Source organism: Natator depressus, chromosome 1 (assembly GCF_965152275.1).
Source record: "Natator depressus isolate rNatDep1 chromosome 1, rNatDep2.hap1, whole genome shotgun sequence".
NCBI classification, from domain to species: Eukaryota; Metazoa; Chordata; order Testudines; family Cheloniidae; genus Natator; species Natator depressus.
In genome coordinates this window covers 234,282,293-234,303,868 of record NC_134234.1, presented here as the reverse complement: position 1 = coordinate 234,303,868, position 21,576 = coordinate 234,282,293, and the positions used below count along the sequence as shown (strand labels likewise).

At 40.9% G+C, this 21,576-nt stretch overlaps 1 protein-coding gene across 1 annotated transcript in view; it reads left to right on the top strand.

Annotated features, from left to right (window-relative positions):
• PIK3C2G (phosphatidylinositol-4-phosphate 3-kinase catalytic subunit type 2 gamma) overlaps positions 1-21,576 on the top strand; it is a 330,089-nt gene that overhangs the window by 40,185 nt on the left and 268,328 nt on the right. Inside the window, exons 2-4 of the mRNA XM_074938223.1 lie at positions 3,149-3,302; positions 12,506-13,308; positions 16,572-16,654. Of these exons, the coding sequence (XP_074794324.1) occupies positions 12,604-13,308; positions 16,572-16,654 (788 nt within the window). The 5' untranslated portion in view covers positions 3,149-3,302; positions 12,506-12,603. The remainder of the gene's footprint in view (positions 1-3,148; positions 3,303-12,505; positions 13,309-16,571; positions 16,655-21,576) is intronic.

Genomic DNA, 21,576 nt, shown 5'->3' with positions numbered 1-21,576 from the left:
ACAAACTGTACAATTTCCTTGCTTTGGAGGCTCGGGATGGCTGAATTGGTTTGGTTAAAATTTAGACTCCATCTAAAACTTCACCAAAAATGCAAATCAAATCCAAATTGCATGAGATCATTCATTTATGTATTCATTTATTAGGGGATTGGAGCAAGAAGGATGTGACATTCACAGTGGGTTTCTCTGTAACAGGAGCATAACCCTCAGTCTAAAATTTCTGCAAAGTCCATGTTTCTCAATCTGTGTGCAGCTCTTCTCTTGCAGTGAGGCCCAGGTGAGAAGAGAATAAAACTGGGGACAGGGAAACTACCAAACTCTACATTTTACTAGTCTCCCACTTTCTCCTGCAGCTGTGGGTAAAGCAGTAGGCAGGTCTTTGAACCCCTCCTGTCTTCCCATCCTGCCTTTGAGGCAACCCTTAATACAGCCATCCATGGGAACAGCTGATTGGTACAGGAGTGTAAGTTCAGCCACTCATCTTTGCTCCTATAGTCCATTGGGCACACAAACAAGAGCAGCATTAATGTATGCCCATATTCTGGTGAGCATAAGCCTTAATATAGCTCCCACTCACATCATTCCTGCCTAGCATAGGAATAATCTGTGCAGGTGCCCCTGCGGTGGGAGGTAATGTCTGCCCATAAAAATGTAGGCCATTTCCCCTGACTGCTAAATCCCATCACATAATACCCTTCCACAACTTAGAGCCTGTGAAGTAGCCCTTCAGTAAGATTTTGGGGATGCAGAAATTGGGGGTCAATAGCTCCTTCCTGTTGGATGTCATAAGATGTCAGAGGTACAGTGTGATACCTGGGGAAACAGATTCACGTCATGGAATTTCTTTTTCTCTCACATTTTCTTTTAGTTTCTTAATCTAAAAGATTTTCCATTCAAAATCTTCTGTTCGGGGAATGTTAAAACTGCATGACCAAGCCCTCAAAATTCAGGAAATAAAAAGCTAAGATTGCAAGTCAAACCTTAACTTGCTCCTTAACTGTGTGTATGACAACAGTCTTTAATTACATGATCACACAGTTTCTGAAATGGGAAGACACAAGTTTTGCTACACTTCGTTTTACATAACAGCTGGTGGTACCAGGTATTACTTTGTTTATTCCAGGCAAACAATCCTGTCATAAATATAAAGGGAAGGGTAAACCCCTTTAAAATCCCTCCTGGCCAGAGGAAAAATCCTCTCACCTGTAAAGGGTTAAGAAGCTAAAGGTAACCTCACCGGCACCTGACCAAAATGACCAATGAGGAGACAAGATACTTTCAAAAGCTGGGAGGAGGGAGAAAAACAAAGGGTCTGTGTCTGTCTGTATGCTGCTTTTACCGGGGACAGAACAGGAATGGAGTCTTAGAACTTTTAGTAAGTAATCTAGCTAGGTATGTGTTAGATTATGATTTCTTTAAATGGCTGAGAAAAGAGCTGTGCTGAATAGAATGACTATTCTTGTCTGTGTTCTTTTTTGTAACTTAAGGTTTTGCCTAGAGGGATTCTCTATGTTTTGAATCTAATTACCCTGTAAGGTATCTACCATCCTGATTTTACAGAGGTGATTCCTTTACTTCTATTAAAAGTCTTCTTGTAAGAAAACTGAATGCTTTTCATTGTTCTCAGATCCAAGGGTTTGGGTCTGTGGTCACCTATGCAAATTGGTGAGGATTTTTACCAAACCTTCCCCAGGAAGTGGGGTGCAAGGGTTGGGAGGATTTTGGGGGGAAAGATGTGTCCAAACTTCCAAACTACATTTCCCAGTAAACCCAGATCAAGTTTGGTGGTGGCAGTGGAAATCCAAGGGCAAAGGGTAAAATTAATTTGTACCTTGGGGAAGTTTTAACCTAAGCTGGTAAAAGTAAGCTTAGGAGGTTTTCATGCAGGTCCCCACATCTGTACCCTAGAGTTCAGAGTGGGGAAGGAACCTTGACAAATTCCTTAAAGTAATTTATTTGAAAAACTGAACAGTAAACCATTCTTGCATCTTATAAAGCAGGTAAAATTTAATAAGAAGTAATTTAATAAAATTTAATAAGACGTAATTGTGAACAGTTGCTGGCATGAATAGCCTAATCTAAATATGCAGCTAAATTAACTTGTAGTTATATGGCTTAGTTCCTGAATCACACCTAAAGATTTCTGAGGTACTAAATTTTAAAAAAATTGTGTACATGGCTGATGACTAAATTTTTAAATTAAGGGGCATAAAGAGATTTTACAAAAAAACAACTGTAAGTTATGTGGGATAATTATGACAATGAAATTAACATAAATATACAAGAATGGATAAAAATACAAGAGACTAGATATGTTAGGCTGTAGAAAAAAATTGCATGATGTTGTATTGTATTATGTGGGAAATATGTGATCACATAACTAAATGTGAATTCCGAATAGGACAGGGTTAACCATGTGCAAGTAAGCCTAACCACTAGAAGTAGGAAGCTTTTGATGTTAATGTTGAAAGTTTATTAATATTTTTTTTTATTAAAAACAATGGAATCAGTTCTCCTCTTCTGACAGGTTTACATTGGTATTATTTCACTGACTTCAGAGGCGCTGCTCTCTATTTACCTCTGTGCAGCTGAGCAGAATCAGACCCCATATTTTATCAGAAAAGTATGTGTGCACCTTTATGGTACTTTTCAATAACTGATCCTGCATGTCAGGTGAACCTAAGCTCCACTTGATGCAGAACCTAAGGGGAGGGGTCAAAAGTAGCTTTATGCCACCTTTGCATCTCCCCACTTCTGGAGCCACTCTGGGTGGATCCAAGGCCATGGCACACGATAGAGCACTCTCAAGGCTCCCCTAAATTATAACCAACTGCCTATATCCTAACAGCCTGATCTGGCAGCCGGGAATAACCAAGGGGAGTGGTGCTCTTGACATGCCCCCTATGTTGGAGGTTGTGAGTGTGGCAGAGAGCTCTACACTATATGGATAATCTCTCTATGCTGGGGAAATTCCTCAGAGACCAGCTTTACTGCCTCTTGCACCAGCAGGTCCAACACAAAGGGATTGTAGGACAAGGATGAAGAGAACCCATTAAGTCTTGCATGGAAAATAGTCTGCAGCAGTTGCTATGGAGCTTCTCTTTACAGTGTGCTGGTATCACAAAATCATGGTTTTCTATTTGTACAGTACAAGATAAGAGGAATTTACTGAAGGTCAACAAATCCCATTGAGTACTGTAGAATGGCATAGCTGAATTTCACAGGAAGCCATTGAGCAGACACACTGGAATGAGTCATCTGGAAGGAACAACATAAGAAAACACAATAGAAAACCACATAAGGTAAGAGAAATGAAAATTAAAGCAGATTGGAATTTGAGATAGACCTGAACCAGAACTCTGGATCCAAACATCCCTGAACTTTGGGAATGTTTGGCTCTTGATCTGAACCTTGTTGCTTGGGCCCATCTCTTCCTGAAATGTATGATCTTAAATAGTGGATTACTTACATTTAGTTAAAGCTACGTTTTGGTTCTCTTGCATGCCACTGTTGTGTTAACTGCATATTTAAGGATGTTTGTGGCCATTTTCTGCTTTGCATTTGAGTGTTTACTTTCTCAACAATCTGATCTTTTAAAGCTGTAGTCATTTTTACCAGAAAAACAATTCTGTATAATAAGAGCCACTGTCCCTTTTTAAGAGATCAAGGTACATAGATATGCAAACAAAAGAGATTAAAATCCATTGTTCTTAATATTCAGTCATGACTAATTCAGCAACCTTGTACATGCAGAGTATGCCCTTAATAAGCCTTACGGTTCAAAAATAATAGGTGCCTTTGGTGACTTACTTTGTATTTAGGGCTGTGTGTGAAAGAAATATCTGGAACATTTTTCCTCATAATGTGAAATGTACAAATTCTTGTGGCACCTTAGAGACTAACAAATTTATTTGAGCATAAGGTGCCACATGTACTCCTTTTCTTTTTGCGAATACAGACTAACACGGCTGCTACTCTGAAACCTGTACAAATTCTGTTTCTTTGCCAGTGCCATGGAAAAATGAAGGTTGTGGCTCTTCACTAGAGTGACCTGAGAGTGAAAAGCAGCTCTCGGAAGTCAAAACTCCCTTTTTCCCCTTCATGTGAAATGCTGTTATTGACTTCAGTGGGTGATGAATCACTCCATCAATGACGCACCATAATATTGTATCTGTTTGTCCTTGCATTTTTCTTGTTGTTAGTTATTTCCAGTAGTGCCCACATTCTTCTAAGCCCTTATCAAACAGTGAAGAAAGCATGATCCCTGCCCTAAGAAGCTCACAATCTAAACAGTCTCTAGAATAGGGGGAAGAGTACAACATAATCAGAGTGATCACGGTGGCAATTGGCCACTTCTTGGTAATATAACTTTGCGTGTTCACCAGCAAATAAAACCCCTGTTTTGTCTATGTGAGTTTGCCAATATGTAGTAACTGCCCCACATGCAGTGATACTTAGGGTATGTCTACGCTGCAATAGAAAACCAATGGCTGGCCCATGTCAGCTGACGTGGGCTGTATTAAATTGCAGAGTAAATGTCCAGGCTCAGGCTGAAGCTTGCGAGGCGGGAGGGTCCCATATGCCAGGCTCCAGCCCAAGCTCAGATGTCGACACTGCAGTTTTATCACCCTTCAGCCCAAGTGCCACAAGCAAACGTCAGTTGACATGGGCCAGCCACGGGTGTTTTATTGCAATGTAGACATACCCTTAGAAGCACTGATCCAAGGGCAGTGGTATCACATCACTTACAAAGCAGTGTCTCAGCTCTTCCATAAAGGTTGGTCTTCAGACAGGGTACACATCTGAGAAGGACCATGGGAGACATGATGGCATTCCTGGTAGCCAAAGGCCCAAATAAAAAATTACCCACTGTACCTGTGATGGTGTTGTCTGGATCATGTTCTTTGCATCAGAGTTTTGAGCCAGTGACAGTAGGTGGCACTAAAGAACAGCAACGTGTATAATCTGTTGCGAAGTGGAGCAGATGTTTGTTCATCAGCTCTGAGTTTAGTTAGATTTCTGGCACCACTGATTGTAGAAATTCTTGAATGCACTTCCTCTGTGAACATCTTACACTCAGAGTCCTTTCCGCAGTCTTAATCTATGCAGATGCCCTACTTTCAGAGAGTGGAAGTTACAGGGCACCCAGCTTTTGGAGAAGCATTACTGAATGGGATAAATTTGAAGAATATGCCTGTATTTAATTTTAGGGGGTAAAAAAAGCATTTATCAGCTCTTCACTTGCAACTGGGATTTTGTCACATTTACAATTAACACCAAATAGGAAAAGCTAAATCAAAGGAATGATTCTGTCTTTGTTTGACTTCTGCTTGTTTCCTGACATCCCAGCTTAGTTTGACTCCTGGTGTCTGACTTGTGATCCCGATCTCTGGTTTGTCTCCTGCCTCTGACCTTTTGGTATCCTGATTTGCAGAGCCTGACTCTGCTTACTGATTTGTAGTTCTGCTCTCAAGTTTGTCTCCTGATTCTGATCTCCCGGTAAACTGTCCCAGCCTACTTTTGACTCCCATCCCGTGATTATGGACCCCAGCTCTTCACCACTGACCACCGCTCTGGCTGGCCGTGACACACAATGTCAAGTTCTGTGACAACAGCCACCAAAATCGGTGATCTTTCTTTTCTTTAAACACTGGTAATATGTACAACACAAATGCCAGAAATCAGTTTGTGGTATGCATAGGGTAATTCAGGGCTTTGGGAACATATAAGAACTAATGTACTACCTACCTCCTAAAGACTAAATTTTCCCCATCAATAAATTCTTTCTTTCAATTCCATTGATTTCAGTGACAGCCGCAAACATAGGGCAGAGTTTTCCCCACAATGTTTATCAAATTCTTATTCCATTCAGTTGCTATCAGATATAGGATATCTATAATTAATAACCTTAAGCATTTTATCCTATTGTGTTCAAGGATACTGCACAACTTTTTCTAATTGAAATGTGGTTTAGTTTTTACTAGCACTCTCACCCTCTGCAAAGATACTTTTGTGCCTGTAAGAATCATGGAGTTGATTAAGCTCTCGGTTTTATGTGAATTCTGGATTGGCACCTAAACCAAATAGCCTGTACCTTCAAGGCACAGGTCTGCAACACAATGCGTGTGGAGGCATATAGTCGCTCTGGGAACCCCCTGAGGGGAGTAAGGCCCAAACAGCCTCTGATACTCCCTTTTTTATGGAGAACAGCCTGGGCTCCCCTGCATGGGGCCGAATATTCCGGCTAGTGTGCAGGGCTGCATATAGGTTGGGTTATGACTCACCTTGTATCCCTTTGAGGAAGCTAGCACCATTGTCAGCACTAGCCTTGAACTGTTCCTGAGTGCAGGGGAATATGTTAGTGATAAACCCACACTTTATTCTCTCCTCCACTGCAACCCCTTTACATCAGCTCAGCAAATAACGAGACTGCAAAGCTCTCGCTTAACCAGTCCTTGGGAAATACCCCAGCAGAGGGGAGGTTCCCAAGTTTAGTTCTGCACCCTGGGCAGCAGGACGCCACCTTAGAGATAGGCTGTGTGCTACCCAGGAATTGTGCACTTCATGTTATCGCCTCCCAAAATGCTCACAGGCTTCTTCTTGTGCCAAGCAACCTCTCTTCCCTGTGTAGCATTTCAGTGTGTGTAATAACAGGAATGTATATTACCCTAAAAGTTGTGTGTGATCTTACTGAAGGTGGAGACTAGTGAAATGTCTGAATCTTATTTCAGTATAGAAGAACTTCCATTTCCTTTCAGTTTGGAAGGAATTGTCTTCTGTCTATAGTATATTTAACAGTGTAAGTTCATTCACCAGTACCTTTAAAACTAGGGTTGCCCAAATAATGTGAAAGACAACAGACAAAGTGCAACCCATTTCTCCTTATTATTATTTGAAATTTCCCTGGAGGAAGAAATGGGAAAGAGTCATCAACAAACTAAACTTGTTAAACAGGAATGAAAGCTCACGCCTCCTTGAAACTGAAACCACGTAGTTCATCCGAGTACATCTGTGAATTACAAAGAAATAAGACGTCGTATGTGCTTCCAAACAACTATGCGCTTCAGGTAAGAGGCCATAAAAAATATATAGGTTAGCAAAATGCCTAATATTGCATTCCCCTGTTCAAGCAAAATTAGAGGATTGAGCCCAAAATGCATGAGATTCCAATGTGTATAATGATTCTGCCATCAGCTCTTCAGAGTAGGGAAAGTATCTGAATATGTTTGGAAAGTGCTTAGCACATTGTGGACATTACACAGTGCTGCAACTCCTGTGATATTTTTTTTATCACCAATTCCATGATATTTGATGTGTGTGTGGGGGGGAGGGCTTCTTCTTAAAATCCCAGTCGCTGGAGCAAGGCAATTATGTGAGAACCTCAGCTTTCATCTTAAAAGAAAAAGGAAGTGTCTTATCCTCCTGGTTGCACAGCTTAAAAAACATGAACCATAGAAACTCAAAAAACATAAGGGGAATAAAATGAACGCCAAACTTCTTTCTTTTAAAAAAATCTTGTTTTGGAGGAACTGGCTCAAACTTCTCGAACATTTGGCATTGTCAGTGCTGTTACTATAATACAAATTATTGCAACAATAATGAAGGACCTGCCCTACTTATTGTTAGGGGACTTATTCCTTCACCCACCTACTTCCCTGGTCCTTCTCGCATGAACAGAGAGCAGCAATACCTGAAGTCCAAATGTGCAAACAATTCAATGTTTATTGGGGTGAACTTCCAGCAAGCATGATTCCAGTTTCCTTCCTTAGTGTCCCCCTGCCCAGCTCTGACACCACAGAGCCTTACCTGTGTCCCTGTTCCCATTTCCCCCCTTAGCAAAACTTGATTCCAGTATCCCCTCTCCCATTCCCTGTTCCCATTTCCCCCCTTTACTTCCTGATTGACAGCAGACTACATAGTAAAACTTGAGTTCAGCTTAGCTATACCTTAACCAATCATCTTCCTGAAATTTAAGTAACCAATCCTAACATATTGTAACATGATTATTTAACCAATTATATCCCACCACCTTAATTAGTTTACACCCAGCAAAATTAATTATACAGCAGACAGAAACAATCACAGAACCAGACAGAGATTATACAGACAAACAAGAGGGAAATGGGGACTACAATGATAGAACAACACAGAAATGAAGATTTCACATCCCAGCTATTGATAAGTGAGTTCTTGCCAGACAGGATGCTATCAAACTAAGTTTCCTTTTACATTTTCTAGGCACTTCCCTTTCTCTGGAGGGGATAGGCATTATCAGGACAGGTCTGTATTCCTAACAGCCCAATAGCACCTTATTTCAATGTGACTAGTTTGGAATGTGAGGATGTGACCGCTCACTTCCCAGCTTATGGCTGCCTCTGCTGCTTAGCCAAAGATCTTAGCCTAAGAACAGGGCTTCAGACTTCTCACAGTAAGAGAAGGCCCTTACACCAGCAGACAGTGATTTTTATTCTTTCTTTTATACCTCTATAACTAGCTAAGTGATAAGAATACACCTAAATTCATAGAGTATAGGCCTTTACAGACAGGCTTGAATATCTATATCCTAACACTTATCAATGGAACTTTGGACAAGGATTTGAGTGAGAGTAGGTGTAGGCCAAATACTGAGCCTGACCCTCCCAGAAACTGAGCACTTCCTGAAAGGCACAGCGAGGACCTCAATAGGATCCAAGATATGGCAAGCTGAAATTCCAGTCTAAATGGCTAGTAATAACTACTTGTCTACAGTTGTCTACTCTATCAATACGTAGTATGTATACATACAGCATCTATACCTAATGTGTTAACACACAGTGATTCAGGTCCTGTGCTGTAGCCAAGAACTGCTTGTTGCAACAGAGTTGGGGTCCGTCGGGTAGTTGATTCCCTACCTGATTTGTCAGCCTCCCTAGTGCAGGGTTTCTCAGGCTCCGTCATCCTCATGTTGGCTCTAACTTAAATAAGATTGCAACGATCCCAAGGGGACTGTCTGCCCAATGAGAACAGCAGGAATGCAGAAGTGGCTACACCCTCTCCAAACTCTAGCACAACACTTAGACTGGTTCCAACACTGCAGAATGTGTTAGTATTACACCTTCTGAGCCACACAAAAAGGCTAAAATGAGGAAATATTTTTATAGATAAATAAATTTATAAATCTATCTATATCTGCGTAGGAGAGGGAGGATATATGATGCAGTGGTATGGCTATAAAACCTTTATTGCATGGGTTATGGGTAGCTACATTGTGCTTGAGAGACAAAGCCATGAAGGAGTTATGCAGATCATTGCAAGGATATGCCATTAAACATTTATGCCGCAGTGCATCATCATTTACATTGTTCGTACTGCAGAGAAAAAATCTGAAATGTTTGAGAGCTTAAAAAAAAAGTATTTGTAGTATTTTTTTGTTCCCTTAGTAGACTACAAAGTAACTATATGGGGGTGGGGGATGGAAAAACTGTGAAATTATATTTAATCTAAGATTTTTCATTAAATTTTCTGATTGAAAAAAATCAAAATGAAAATTTTCAATTTTGGGGGACATTATTTTGATCTTAACATTTTTTCCCTTTCTCTTTTCCTTTCTCTCTCCGCCACCCCTTCAAAAAAGCAGAGGGAAGGAGGTTTGTAAAATGAAAAGAGGAGGGAAAGACTTTTTTCCATTAGAAAAAGGTGGATTTAAAAAGAAGTGGCTTCCCCTCCCCCACAACTTCAAAGGGTTTTTTATCAAAAAATTCAACCAGCTCTGTCACAGAGATCACTTTCCCATGGTAACTGCTTTATTGCTCAGTAACAGGGTTGATAAAATTTGCACAGGTAATTCAATTGTCAAATCCTAATCAGGCTACAAATTAAATTCTAGTGAATAAGAGGTATAAGATACATGTATAATTAATTAATATTATGTGACCCTTTGTCTATTTGATTTGGTTACTGTTTGGTTACTAGCTTGATGTCTGCTACATGGGTGCAAAGAAGTAACTCAATCCTGTGTGTAGGTTGCACATCTGCAGGAACCTAAAGTCAATGGCTCTAGACAGTCCCTATCACAGGTTCTTAACTGAAAATACAGGTGTCAAGGCCTTTTCTTGTTTTGTTTCTGTCCAGGGGGAGCGGAAGTTAGGGATGGGCACAACCACCCCCCAGTTTAGGACTGAGCCAGGGCCCTTCAGGTGAGAAATCTTTAAACAAATAACTTGGAAACTGTCAAAATCCTCAACCCTGATGCAGGGACAAGGTCTGAAGGGAAACAGGCTGTAACATGTTCCCCCAGAGGACTGTGGACATACTATCAGGGATGAATCAGGCATATCTAAGCCTATCATTCCTCTCAAGACATAGGGCATGTCTACACTACAATCTTAAATTGACCTATGTTGGGTCAACTTGCGGCCACAGCAGTAATTACAGTGATGTCCACACTACCCTCCTTCTGTCGGTGGTGCGCATCCTCACCAGGAGCACCCCACTGACTGAAGAGGGGCAGTGTAAACAGCTGAGATCCAGGGCTCTCAGCTCCACGCAGTTCCCTGATGGGAGCTCAGCTGCCCCCTGGGGCTTCTCACCTCCAGCGGCAAGATCCACTCCCAGAGTCCGGTCAGCTGCTGTGCTCCTGGCAGGAAGCTGGAAGCCAGGAGTCTGGAGAGCAGCAGGGCTCCCAGTGGGAAGCCCAGACAACAGCTGATGTAAGAAACTCAACGTCTACACAGGTTTCAGAGTAGCAGCCGTGTTAGTCTGTATCCGCAAAAAAGAAAAGGAGTACTTATGGCATCTTAGAGACCAACAAATTTATTTGAGCATAAGCTTTCATGAGCTACAGCTAATTACACCAACAGAAACTCTACGCTTCTCATGGAGGTGGAGTTATTATGCTGGTGTAGTAAGGCTATACTTACATCGACAGGAGCAAGGCTATACACATTGACATAGTTAGGTCAACATAAGCTGCCTTATGTCATCCTAACTTTGTAAGGTACATCAAGCCTTAAGTAAGACAATATGCATGTAGGTCTTTTTGTTATGTTAATCCCTTTCTTTCTGATTGCTATAATCAGATAGACACTTTTTTTTGAAGAAGCTGTTTGGTGTTCTTGCATTTACCTACTGTGCACAGCTCCTGAAGAGAAATCTATAGCAGGGGCCAAGTCCAGTTGGACCTGCTGTGGAAACATGATTTGCTAAATGGGTGCTGTAGCCGAGAGACCCACTCTAAAAATGGGGTGACTTGCAGGATTTCAGTCTGAGAGAAGTACATATGCTGGTCCTGTCCTTTGAAAGGGGTGCCCAAGGAAAGACTGAGGGTCAAAGGTACAGCTAACCCTGGAGCTGTGACAGCACGTCTTGGAGATTTTCATATCAGACAATCCAATTTTCATCCTCCCTGTTCCTTCTGATTATGGGTGAGTAGTCTGAGTCAAGATAGAGTTTCATCAAAATAATAATAAAAAAATGTTACGTTGAATACCCGATGAAGTGAGCTGTAGCTCACGAAAGCTTATGCTCAAATAAATTAATTAGTCTCTAAGGTGCCACAAGTCCTCCTTTTCTTTTTGCGAATACGGACTAACACGGCTGTTACTCTGAAACCTACTATAATATAGATTTTCAGTGCATAGCATTATTAGCTAAGCTAATACATTATAGATTTTAGCAGCATATTGAAAAAACTATTTGTGGTTTTCAGCCTCAGCAATTTACAAGAGATCTTTTCATTTCAATAGTATTTCTATTCTGAAAGGAAGAGTATAAATAGTCATTAAATTCTTAAATCAAATGGGTTTTATTTCTATTTGAAAAAGTAGGGAACACAATTGTGTATGGCTTGTGGTGGCTGCTATTCCCTGCCATTTGCACTCTGAAGTTTTGAAGACACACTGCTTTTGCCGTTGTGCCCCCTCCACACTTATAAGTCAATATATGTTTACTGGTCTTGTTTCCGATCTCATTCTAATAATATGTCATATGGGGGGGCGGGGAAAAGGCTAAATTGGCTCACTGATATTTGCCTTGATTGATATGATAAACTCCAAATTGACCAAGTCACTTAACCTCTTTGTGCCTCAAAATACACCTCTATGAAATGGACATTATAAGGGGAGGTTTTCAAAGGCACAAAAGAGAATTAGACCGCCAACTCTCTTTTGAACCTTTGAAAACTTTTTCCCCCATATTGACCAACCTCACAGGGGTATTGTGAAAGAGCTTTGAGATTCTTGGATAAAATGTGCTATTCAACTGTAAAAATGATAAGGAATTTAAAATAACTTATTTAGAGACTGCAGAAATGGGCATCTTTGGTTCTAATGACCACAAATATTATTCAACAGTCCAGAAACCAAGGACCATTCTACATCTGTTTCATATGGTGGGTTTCATTCCAGGTACAAGATAAGAGAGTGGATCTTATACCCTGTGGAGAGAACTCTAAAATGAATGTCATTTACATGTACAGCTTACAACACATTAAATTCATTTTAACTAGTTTTATTTTGTTTTGTTCCAGTGAATATACAGCTCAAATTCTGCAGTGTTACTCATTGTGACTTTGAAACTGTGGCAACTCTCCCCTGAGTGTTGTTAAGATTCATGGGATGAAGAAGCATGGCGTACTTTTGGAAAATGCCTTTGACACAAGATGAGTTACACGAAGGACAATCTGAGGACCAAGCATCTTCCTTTATGTATCATTTTAATCCTGATAGCCAGGTCAGTCTAGGACTTGACCAAATAGTTGGTGAAGGCAGCAGTGAAATTCCCTTTTATGGTCCAGCATATTCACATGACCTTGAAGAAAAGGAGTTTTTCTCAGATGCAGCAGAAGAACATTTATATGGAGTAAATCCACCTCAAATTCCTCATAGGGACCTTTACTTTGGAAGCTCCACCTCTCACTGGCAGCAAGTCAGGGTGCCACCAACAATTGGCTTCAGACCTTCTTTGCTATCCGGATGTAGTGACCTCTCCGTTGAGAATTCCTATCCCACATACCCCATTGGAACACTTTATGACTATGATCCATATGGAAGAAATAACTTGAGTCCAACTGCAGATGAATTTGGGTCAGATGTGGAGAAAGAGAATAAAAATCTGAATTTCTATATAGGCTTTGAACATATAGACTATCAACATCCCGTTTTCTCAGACGACAATGCAAGTGGACAAGGAATGAAAGATAAAAGGAGAAATGACAGTAAAACTTGCCTTGTGAGCTCTGGGGAAACATACTTAACATACCCTCCTAGAGAATTGACCACAGGACCTGTCTGGCCCAGCATTTCTGCAAACAGCTCTGCAGACAGCACAGAGGTATGTGCCAAATTTGTATGGTTGAAAGACTTAAAGATCTTGGTTTTGACTGTCCTCTGCCTTGCATCTTGTGTACTCACCCACACCTGTGTGAAGTGGATGAGAAATGGCTCTCATTCTGCACATGTCAGTGGGCTTTAGATCAGGCCCACTGTAGTCAATTGAAAGAATTGCAGTGATTTTAATGGGCTTTTGGATCAGGTCTTAAATAACGACACATGATGTGAGGCAGTGGATAATCAGGCAGGAATATTATTTTTCTTGGCACTCAGTTTTTCCTGTAATGCTTTTATATGTTAAAGAGGAAGCTACCTTTATAAACAAACAGTCCATTGACTCTTCTTGATGATTAGTTGGGAGGAAAGCTTCTAAATTTTACTTCCTTGTAGAATCTCCTTGTATAAAATAATCTGTCTTTTCAGTCAGAAGAGAACCGAGCAGCCCATAAGAAATCACTTTAGAAGGGAAAGGAGACTGCTTAGTCTAACTAATAAGAATTTTATGTTGGCCAGATCTGTCCCACATCTTATTTGTGGCTTCCCGAACTTATACATAAATGTGTGGACTTATCTCTCCTATCTGCCCATTAAAAAAAGCTGGTTCATTTTTTTTTAAGGTAATGGAACCAGTTTCTTTACTGATGTAATTGGTTTAACTCCATTGATTCTAATAGGACTAGGCTAATTTGGACTAGCTGAGGATCTGGTTTGTGGTCCAAAATGCTCCAATGGTGTATATTATAGTAGTGCGCTTTTGGACCATTAGATTGTTTGGATCATTGGACCATTACTACTGTAGAGCAAAGTATTGTAGGGTGGGCTCCCCCCAGCTTTTTTACAGAGGTAACAAAAAATCTATAAGAGCAGGGAATTATGCTGAATCTGTTTTGCTGTGTAGCCAAATTTACTATCTCTAACCTTGTTCAAATTGACTTGTCCTAATCCTGAGATTTGGCACAATGACTAATTTGACCTCGATCTGCTTGCTTTTATGTATGTATATTTTTGAAATAAATATCTTTTACTGTAACTGAACAGGTCTTCAGAAGTCAGATCTCTTGATGATACTCTCTGGCTCTTGCTGTCTTTTTGAACCAAGTTTTTTCTCTTTCTTTTGCCTTCCTTCAAGCATTCAGTGCTCCATTCAAGGATATTTGGGGGGGGATGAGGGAGGGGCATTAATTTCCTTGTCTTCCAGGTCTCCATTTCCCTCTCTGATGTTGTCCCTCCTCACTCTCCTCTCTTCACCCTTTCCTTTCCACAACTGGACATTTTTCCCTTCCTCATAATAGTGACCCCCACCCACCTCTTGGTCAGCATTCTGAAATATTTCGGGAATCCTGAAGTATCCAGATACATGTGGGGAGAAGTATGTCAAATCACTCTACAGTGACCCTTTTCAGATAGCTAGGGCATGATGCTACAACGTGCTGAGCATCTCTTGACCTTACTCAAAGCAGAACATGCTGAACACCTTGCAGGATCAGACCTTGGGGAGTAAAGTTGACTTTTATTATAGACCTCCGTCAAGACACCAGTTCAGACCACTTCGCAAAAGGTGAGAATCACACCAAGGTCTGGAGTTTGTGGTTTGTGCCTCTCTCTGGTGTTTACAGGCTGGAGAAAAATCTATTCCTCCTCAGACAGTAAGACTGTGGTTGACTGCACAGGGATCTGATGGTGGTTTTTAAAAGGGTGAAATAACAATTTCTAATTTATTTGGTGCCTTTCCTCCTGGAGGTCCACAAAGCAGATTGCAAATGGTAGCTGCAGCTAGGAGCAGTGATTACTAGGAAAGTCTATCTTTGCCCTTGCATGCTCAGAGTGGAACATGCTCATTCACTCTGTGAGAACAGTGCAGATGCGTTCTGGTCACATGTAAGTGGTATGAGGGGACAGAGCGTTCTCATTGGGGATGGAATCTTCAGAGATAACAGCTGTTGAATTCTGCACTCAGCATCTGCAAACTGAGATTTTTCTAAGGCTTCTAACTTGGCTAAATGTGGGCAGATTTTCATGGGAACAACAAAAGATCATCTCCCTGCCACATTTCACGTCTCTGCTCCAAAGCATGCAGTCAGACGAGCTTCTTAAAGAAACAGTCTTGAGAAATTTTTAACATGGACAAAATGTATTTTTCCCCAATTCATTCTTGGAAACAACTGAACCATTTTGGCTGGAACTCTTTTGGGGAAAAATCAGAATGAGGCACAAAGATGGCATGGAAAATTTCAGCCTCAATTTTTAAAGTCTGACAAAGTTATGTATGATGCAGACCTGCAGCCAGACCAGGGCTGGACACACAGCTGCCATGACTCCCCCTTCCAACAGAGCCCGCAGTAACTCATGGTTCAGGGACGTTGCAGCAACTCAGCTACAGTGATTTATCCCCTAAGCAGAGCTTACAGTGAGTCAGCACTCAGGTTTGCTGCAGCAGCATATACCCGGTCAGAGCCCAGGTCATATGACCCTCAGGCACAGGTATTTCACTGACCCCGCCAGAGCTTCAAGTTAGTCTGTGCAACAGCAGTACTCAGCCAGGAACCTTTATGCTTCTGCACAGTATTTGACTTCCTTGGCTTCCAGCCTTCCCTTGATCCAGTTGTTGTTCCTGCTCCAGCCTTGTCCTAGACTTGTTCATGGCTGCTTCAGCCTTGTCCGTGCCCTACTCCAACCATACTCCAGCCCTACACCTGCCTCCTGGTCTCCCAGACTCTGACTGACTTCCAGCTGGCTTCGACCTTTGGCCTGCATCTGGACTCTAATTAGGATCCTATTTGGCTTGTCTACAGACTCTGACCTCAGTTCTGACCCACAGCCTGTCCCTAGCCCTTGGTTTCGGCTGTACCTGTTCTGGACTATGGCTCTAATCACCAGTTCTGACTGCCTCGAACCCAGAGCCTGACAAGCTGTAGTCACTGACCCTAGCGAACATTTAAAACATTGATGTTCCATACAGAAGACTACAAATCCATAATATTTTACAAATAGAAACAAAAATTTAAATTATGGACTGCTGAGGATCATAGTGCATTGTATTTGCTGAGTTACCAATGAAACCTTTTGATACTTCAGTGGAATCCAGTGGGTGATTTATGCTCACTGGAGTCCCATCTAAGTAAGTGAAATTGTGCTGAGGTGTGAGGATTTAGCCCTCATGAAATCTATTGCAAGATGATGTTGCTGAACTCACTAGATGATTCAGTTTTCCTTAGGTAAATAAAATGAGCTTTATTTCTTCTGGTTTAATTTTGGTATTTTTAGCTTGCAGATTGGTCTATCCAGCTGGTTGAAGCGGATCAAGGGAGTAATGAAAGTATTGCCTCCTTCTGCAATGGAGTGAAGAAGTAAGTAATGAAAAAACTTTATTCAACCAACTATGACATTTATCTCGCTAATATTAATTGGATGATTATTTCTGAACAATGCCATAATTTCAATGTCTTTTAAATAAGGAAAAACTCTTTAATTTTGGTTTAGAGATGAATATGAACGAGGAAGTGTAGTAGAAAAAATATTTTCTCTCCTTGCCACCCTTTTTGTTACTAAGAAGTAAATTGACCTCTTCAAAATTGATGTTTTTCAGTGTATTGAACATAAAAGATGTTTCATGCCACCTTTTTGACCAGCTCTAATGCCTCTGGGGTTTGGAGCCGGAAATTGAAAGTTGGCTGGGAGATGATCCTGGTACTGGAGAAGTGTTTTTTGTTGTCCTCATGAAAACTGTGTTTTGGCCAAGTTTTAAAGTTTTGGATAATTACCATCTGCACATGTATAGTAGAGCAGAATTGGCACTTGTCCCTTAAATTTTCTAAACAGTTCATCTGCACTGCATATATTGCCACGCCTGAAGTTAACTGCCTGCCTGTTCACTCACTTTCCTTCAGCAAAATACCCTTTGGCCTAAGTAAAGGTGCACTGAGCTGGGAGCCTGAATAGCATGAGTTCAAATTTCATCTGTTCCATTGATAAGCCCTGATTATTGAGCACAATAATCATTAATGTCCAAGCACTCCTCTCCCAAAGCCGGGGATAGAACCTCAGAATCTTGATACCTAACATTCCACTTTTGTCTAGAAAACAACAGTGTAACCCACCGACAAACTGTGTTACATTCCACTCCAGTGGCTGTTCCACTTAGAGGATAATAGGCTATTATTGCTACCAGGTACTACCTTGGTGTTCCAACCCTGCTGAGTTGGATAGAGTTGGGCTGTTACAGTCCCATATGGTAAAATTTCTTTTCTTCTTTCTTTCAGTTTTCTTTTTAAAAAACTAGACATTTCATTTTTTTAAAACCAAGAACATTAAGAAATATAAGATTGAAGGTTGCCCATACTACCTCAGTTGAGTCCCAGTATTTGTATTTATTATGATAGTCTTTAGTAACATGGTCACATACTATTTTTCCCCCAACGACCCATTTTAGGTATTTAAATATATATAATCCATTTAAATTTAGATATTGAGTCAGTTTTTTGCAAGGTCTGTCAAGACCTGTCTTCATAAAAATGTTTTCTAATTTGTGTTAATGGCTCTCAAATTAGCTGAATATATTTTTAGCTCCATGAGGGGGTTGTCCATCCCCCAATTATGCTGCATCAGAGATTTCTCTGTTTCCCTTTTTTCATAGTGCATCAGTCTGACTCCAAACCCCATTCTAATAGCATCAGATTCATGAAGGCCTATTCCACATGACATACTTTCCTGTCAGATACTCAGATTGTTCTGTCCAAACGTACATTTAACTTTTTACTCCACTTACAGGAAAAGCCTCCTATTGATTTTCTGAATTAATGAGTTTATTTACAGCGTTAGGAAGATTAATAGAAATTAATCTGTTTCTACTTGGCCATAGCTTGTTTTGTGTGTGACGGTGGCAAACCCTTTCTTTTTGTTTTATCAAAATAAGAAAGCATCCTCAGGAGATAATGTCACACTAAGGAAAAGACCAAGAAAAATCTCAAATAGATTTGCACACAACTAACCCATTCAGTCTTACTGAGCTTCCCCCAAGTCCCTAAAAAATCTTGGTAACTGTCAGGTTTTATAAATCAGAGGCAAGATATATAATTCAAACTCTACATCATGCAAACTTACAGCTTCAGCTAGTAACTCAAATAGAAACCCATTATATTTTTCTCCAGGTAATATTTGTACAGGTGGCAACCCATAATTGAAATGTTTCATTGTATACATATCAACTTTAAAGCAGTTTCCATAATCTCTTTACCAGGTTTCTTGGTACAATTATGGAAAAGGCTTTAGCAAATGTTCTTCCATGGATAGTTTCAGAATCCTTTTTCAAATGAATTTGACACTGGTGAAAGATTCCAAATTGACAGTCTCAAGGTTCACTGCTATGAGGTGTTGAATTTCTTCAACTCCTACTGATTTCATCAGGAGCAGAATATGTACTGCACCTCAGAGGAATGCTCAGCATCTTGCAGGATCAAACCCCTAGAAATGATAATTCTCTATTTATGTACAATACAGGTACAGCATGGGCAGCAAGCAATACAGATTTTCCCCAGGCTGCCGAGCTGTTGTACCTCAGTCCTGACTTGGGGGTGAGAGGGTAATTAAGTCTCCAGCATCCAGTCCTTGTCATCTCTACAGAGATCGCTTACAAGGGTGAAGCTTGTGAGAGTGGAAATTGTGATGTGTACATGATCCACAAACGAAGCTACACAGGCAACTACTTTCACATAGTCACCAAAATGACCTTTTTATAGAATAATGACTTCTGTTTCTAGTATAAATCTAGCATTTGTACTGTAGGTAGTGTCATTTTCCATTATACCACTGAGCTACCATGTCCACTAACTTTTCATTATAAGTAATTGTATAATTAGCTTTGGAAACCTAGATTTCACCCCCAACCCCCCAATGCAATAGGAACGCGTATGCAATAAAAGCAGAGTTCATACGGGTGTTTAAATGAGTTAGGAACCAGCTCTGAGATGTAATATTGGCCATTATCTTTGAAAATTCATGGCAATTGTGGGAGGTCCAAGATGATTGGAAAAAGGCAAATATAGTGCCCATATTTAAAAAAGGGTAGAAAAAGAACCCGGGGACCTACAGACCAGTCAGCCTCACTTCAGTCCCCCAGCAAAATCATGGAGCAGGTCCTCAAGGAATCCATTTTGAAGCACTTGGAGGAGAGAACGGTGATTAGGGACAATCAACATGGATTCACCAAGGGCAAGTCATGCCTGACTAACCTGATTGTCTTCTATGATGAGATAACTGGCTCTGTGGTTATGGGGAAGGTGGTGGATGTGATATATCTTGACTTTAGCAAAGCTTTTGATATGGTCTCCCACAGTATTCTTGCCAGCAAGTTAAAGAAGTATGGATTGGATGAATGGACTATAAGGTGGATAGAAAGCTGGCTAGATTGTCGGGCTCAATGGGTAGTGATCAATGGCTCCATGTCTAGTTGGCAGCTGGTATCAAGCAGAGTGCCTGGGACCGGTTTTGTTCAGAGTGACCTAAACAAATTGGAGGATGGGCCAAAAGAAATCTGACGTGGTTCAACAAGGACAAGTGTAGAGTCCTGCACTTAGGAAGGAAGAATCCCATGAACTGCTATAGGCTGGGGACCGACTGGCTAAGCAGCAGTTCTGAGGACCTGGGGATTACAGTGGACGAGAAGCTGCATCTGAGTCAGCAGTGTGCCCTTGTTGCCAAGAAGGCCAACAGCATATTGGGCTGCATTAGTAGGAGCATTGCCAGCAGACCAATGGAAGTGATGATTCCCCTCTATTCAGCGCTGGTGAGGCTACACCTGGAGTATTGTGTCCAGTTTTTGTCCCCCCACTACAGAAGGGATGTGGACAAATTGGAAAGAGTCCAGCAGAGGGCAACGAAAATGATTAGGGGGCTGGGGCACATGACTTATGAGGAGAAGCTGAGGGAACTGGGGTTATTTAGTCTTCGGAAGAGAAGAGTGAGGGGGGATTTGATAGCCGCCTTCAACTACCTGAAGGGGGGTTCCAAAGAGGATGGGTCTAGGCTGTTCTCAGTGATGGCAGATGACAGAACAAGAAGCAATGGTCTCATGTTGCAGTGGGGAGGTCTAGGTTGGATATTAGGAAATACTATTTCATTAGGGGGGTGGTGAAGCCCTGGAATGGGTTACCTAGGGAAGTGGTGGAATCTCCATCCTTATTGGTTTTTAAGGCCCGGCTTAGTTGGTGTTGTCCTGCTTTGAGCAGGGGATTGGACTAGATGACCTCCTGAGATCTCTTCCAACCCTAATATTCTATGATTCTATGAAATAACCTTATAATGAAGAGAATTATACAGAGAACTATGCCACAAAATGTACTGTAATCAGAGACCATATAAAATGCTGCCAACTCAGCATACAGTATGCTGCTTGAACACAAAAGAAAGCAATGTGCTTACTAAAGAATATTTTATTTTAGCTACTAAAAATGCAGGTCAATTAGTGAAATGTAAAACCTCAATTGGTAGGATATGTACTCCTATCTGATGCAGTAGAGTATATTTGCAGGTTCAATCCCAGCTGAGAATCATGGTGTCTCTAACTTTCAATGACACGCCAAAGGGGACTTGAAATTGACCTCTGGTAATTGGAAGGAGAGGCAGTATATAATTCACTTATGTAGTATCAGATTTCCCTTTAGTGGCTTGACTTAGTGACTAGAACAGTTTACCTATATACATCTACAGGAGTTTCCTTAAACTTAAATAGGAGAAGCCTATATTTCTGCTGATGAATGTTCCAGGTTTGATCCTAGAGCTGGCTGAAAACAGATACAATTTTTTGTGTGTCAGATTTTGCACAGAAAATGTGCCCTTGCTTGTTGAAGAATTTTGAAATGTTTTGACTCGCTGTATTCAGTCTTTGCTGAGGCCTTAGTATCTGTAAGTTTATGTGCCCAAAGCTAGTTACACTATCTTCTTAGAAATCTGTCATTAAGAACATTGCTTTAATAGAGTAAGACGAGAGTGAATATGTAAGAGCAAAATCTATGGAACTTGGAAATTGTAAAGATAATAACAACACACAATTCTATTTCCAGAGGTCAGGCTTCTTACCAAAAGGTTTACCCTGTGATCAAACCTAATAAAAGATCATGATGGCAGAGTCCTCACTAAAGGTGATGATATTAAATGCAGGTGGAGAGATTATGGTGCCAATCTTTATGCCTCCCCAGAACCACCTATGATACAGGACAACAGAAAAGAGAGAATGAGACATTAACTCTGTGAGAGTAAGTGGTGTGTGCTATTA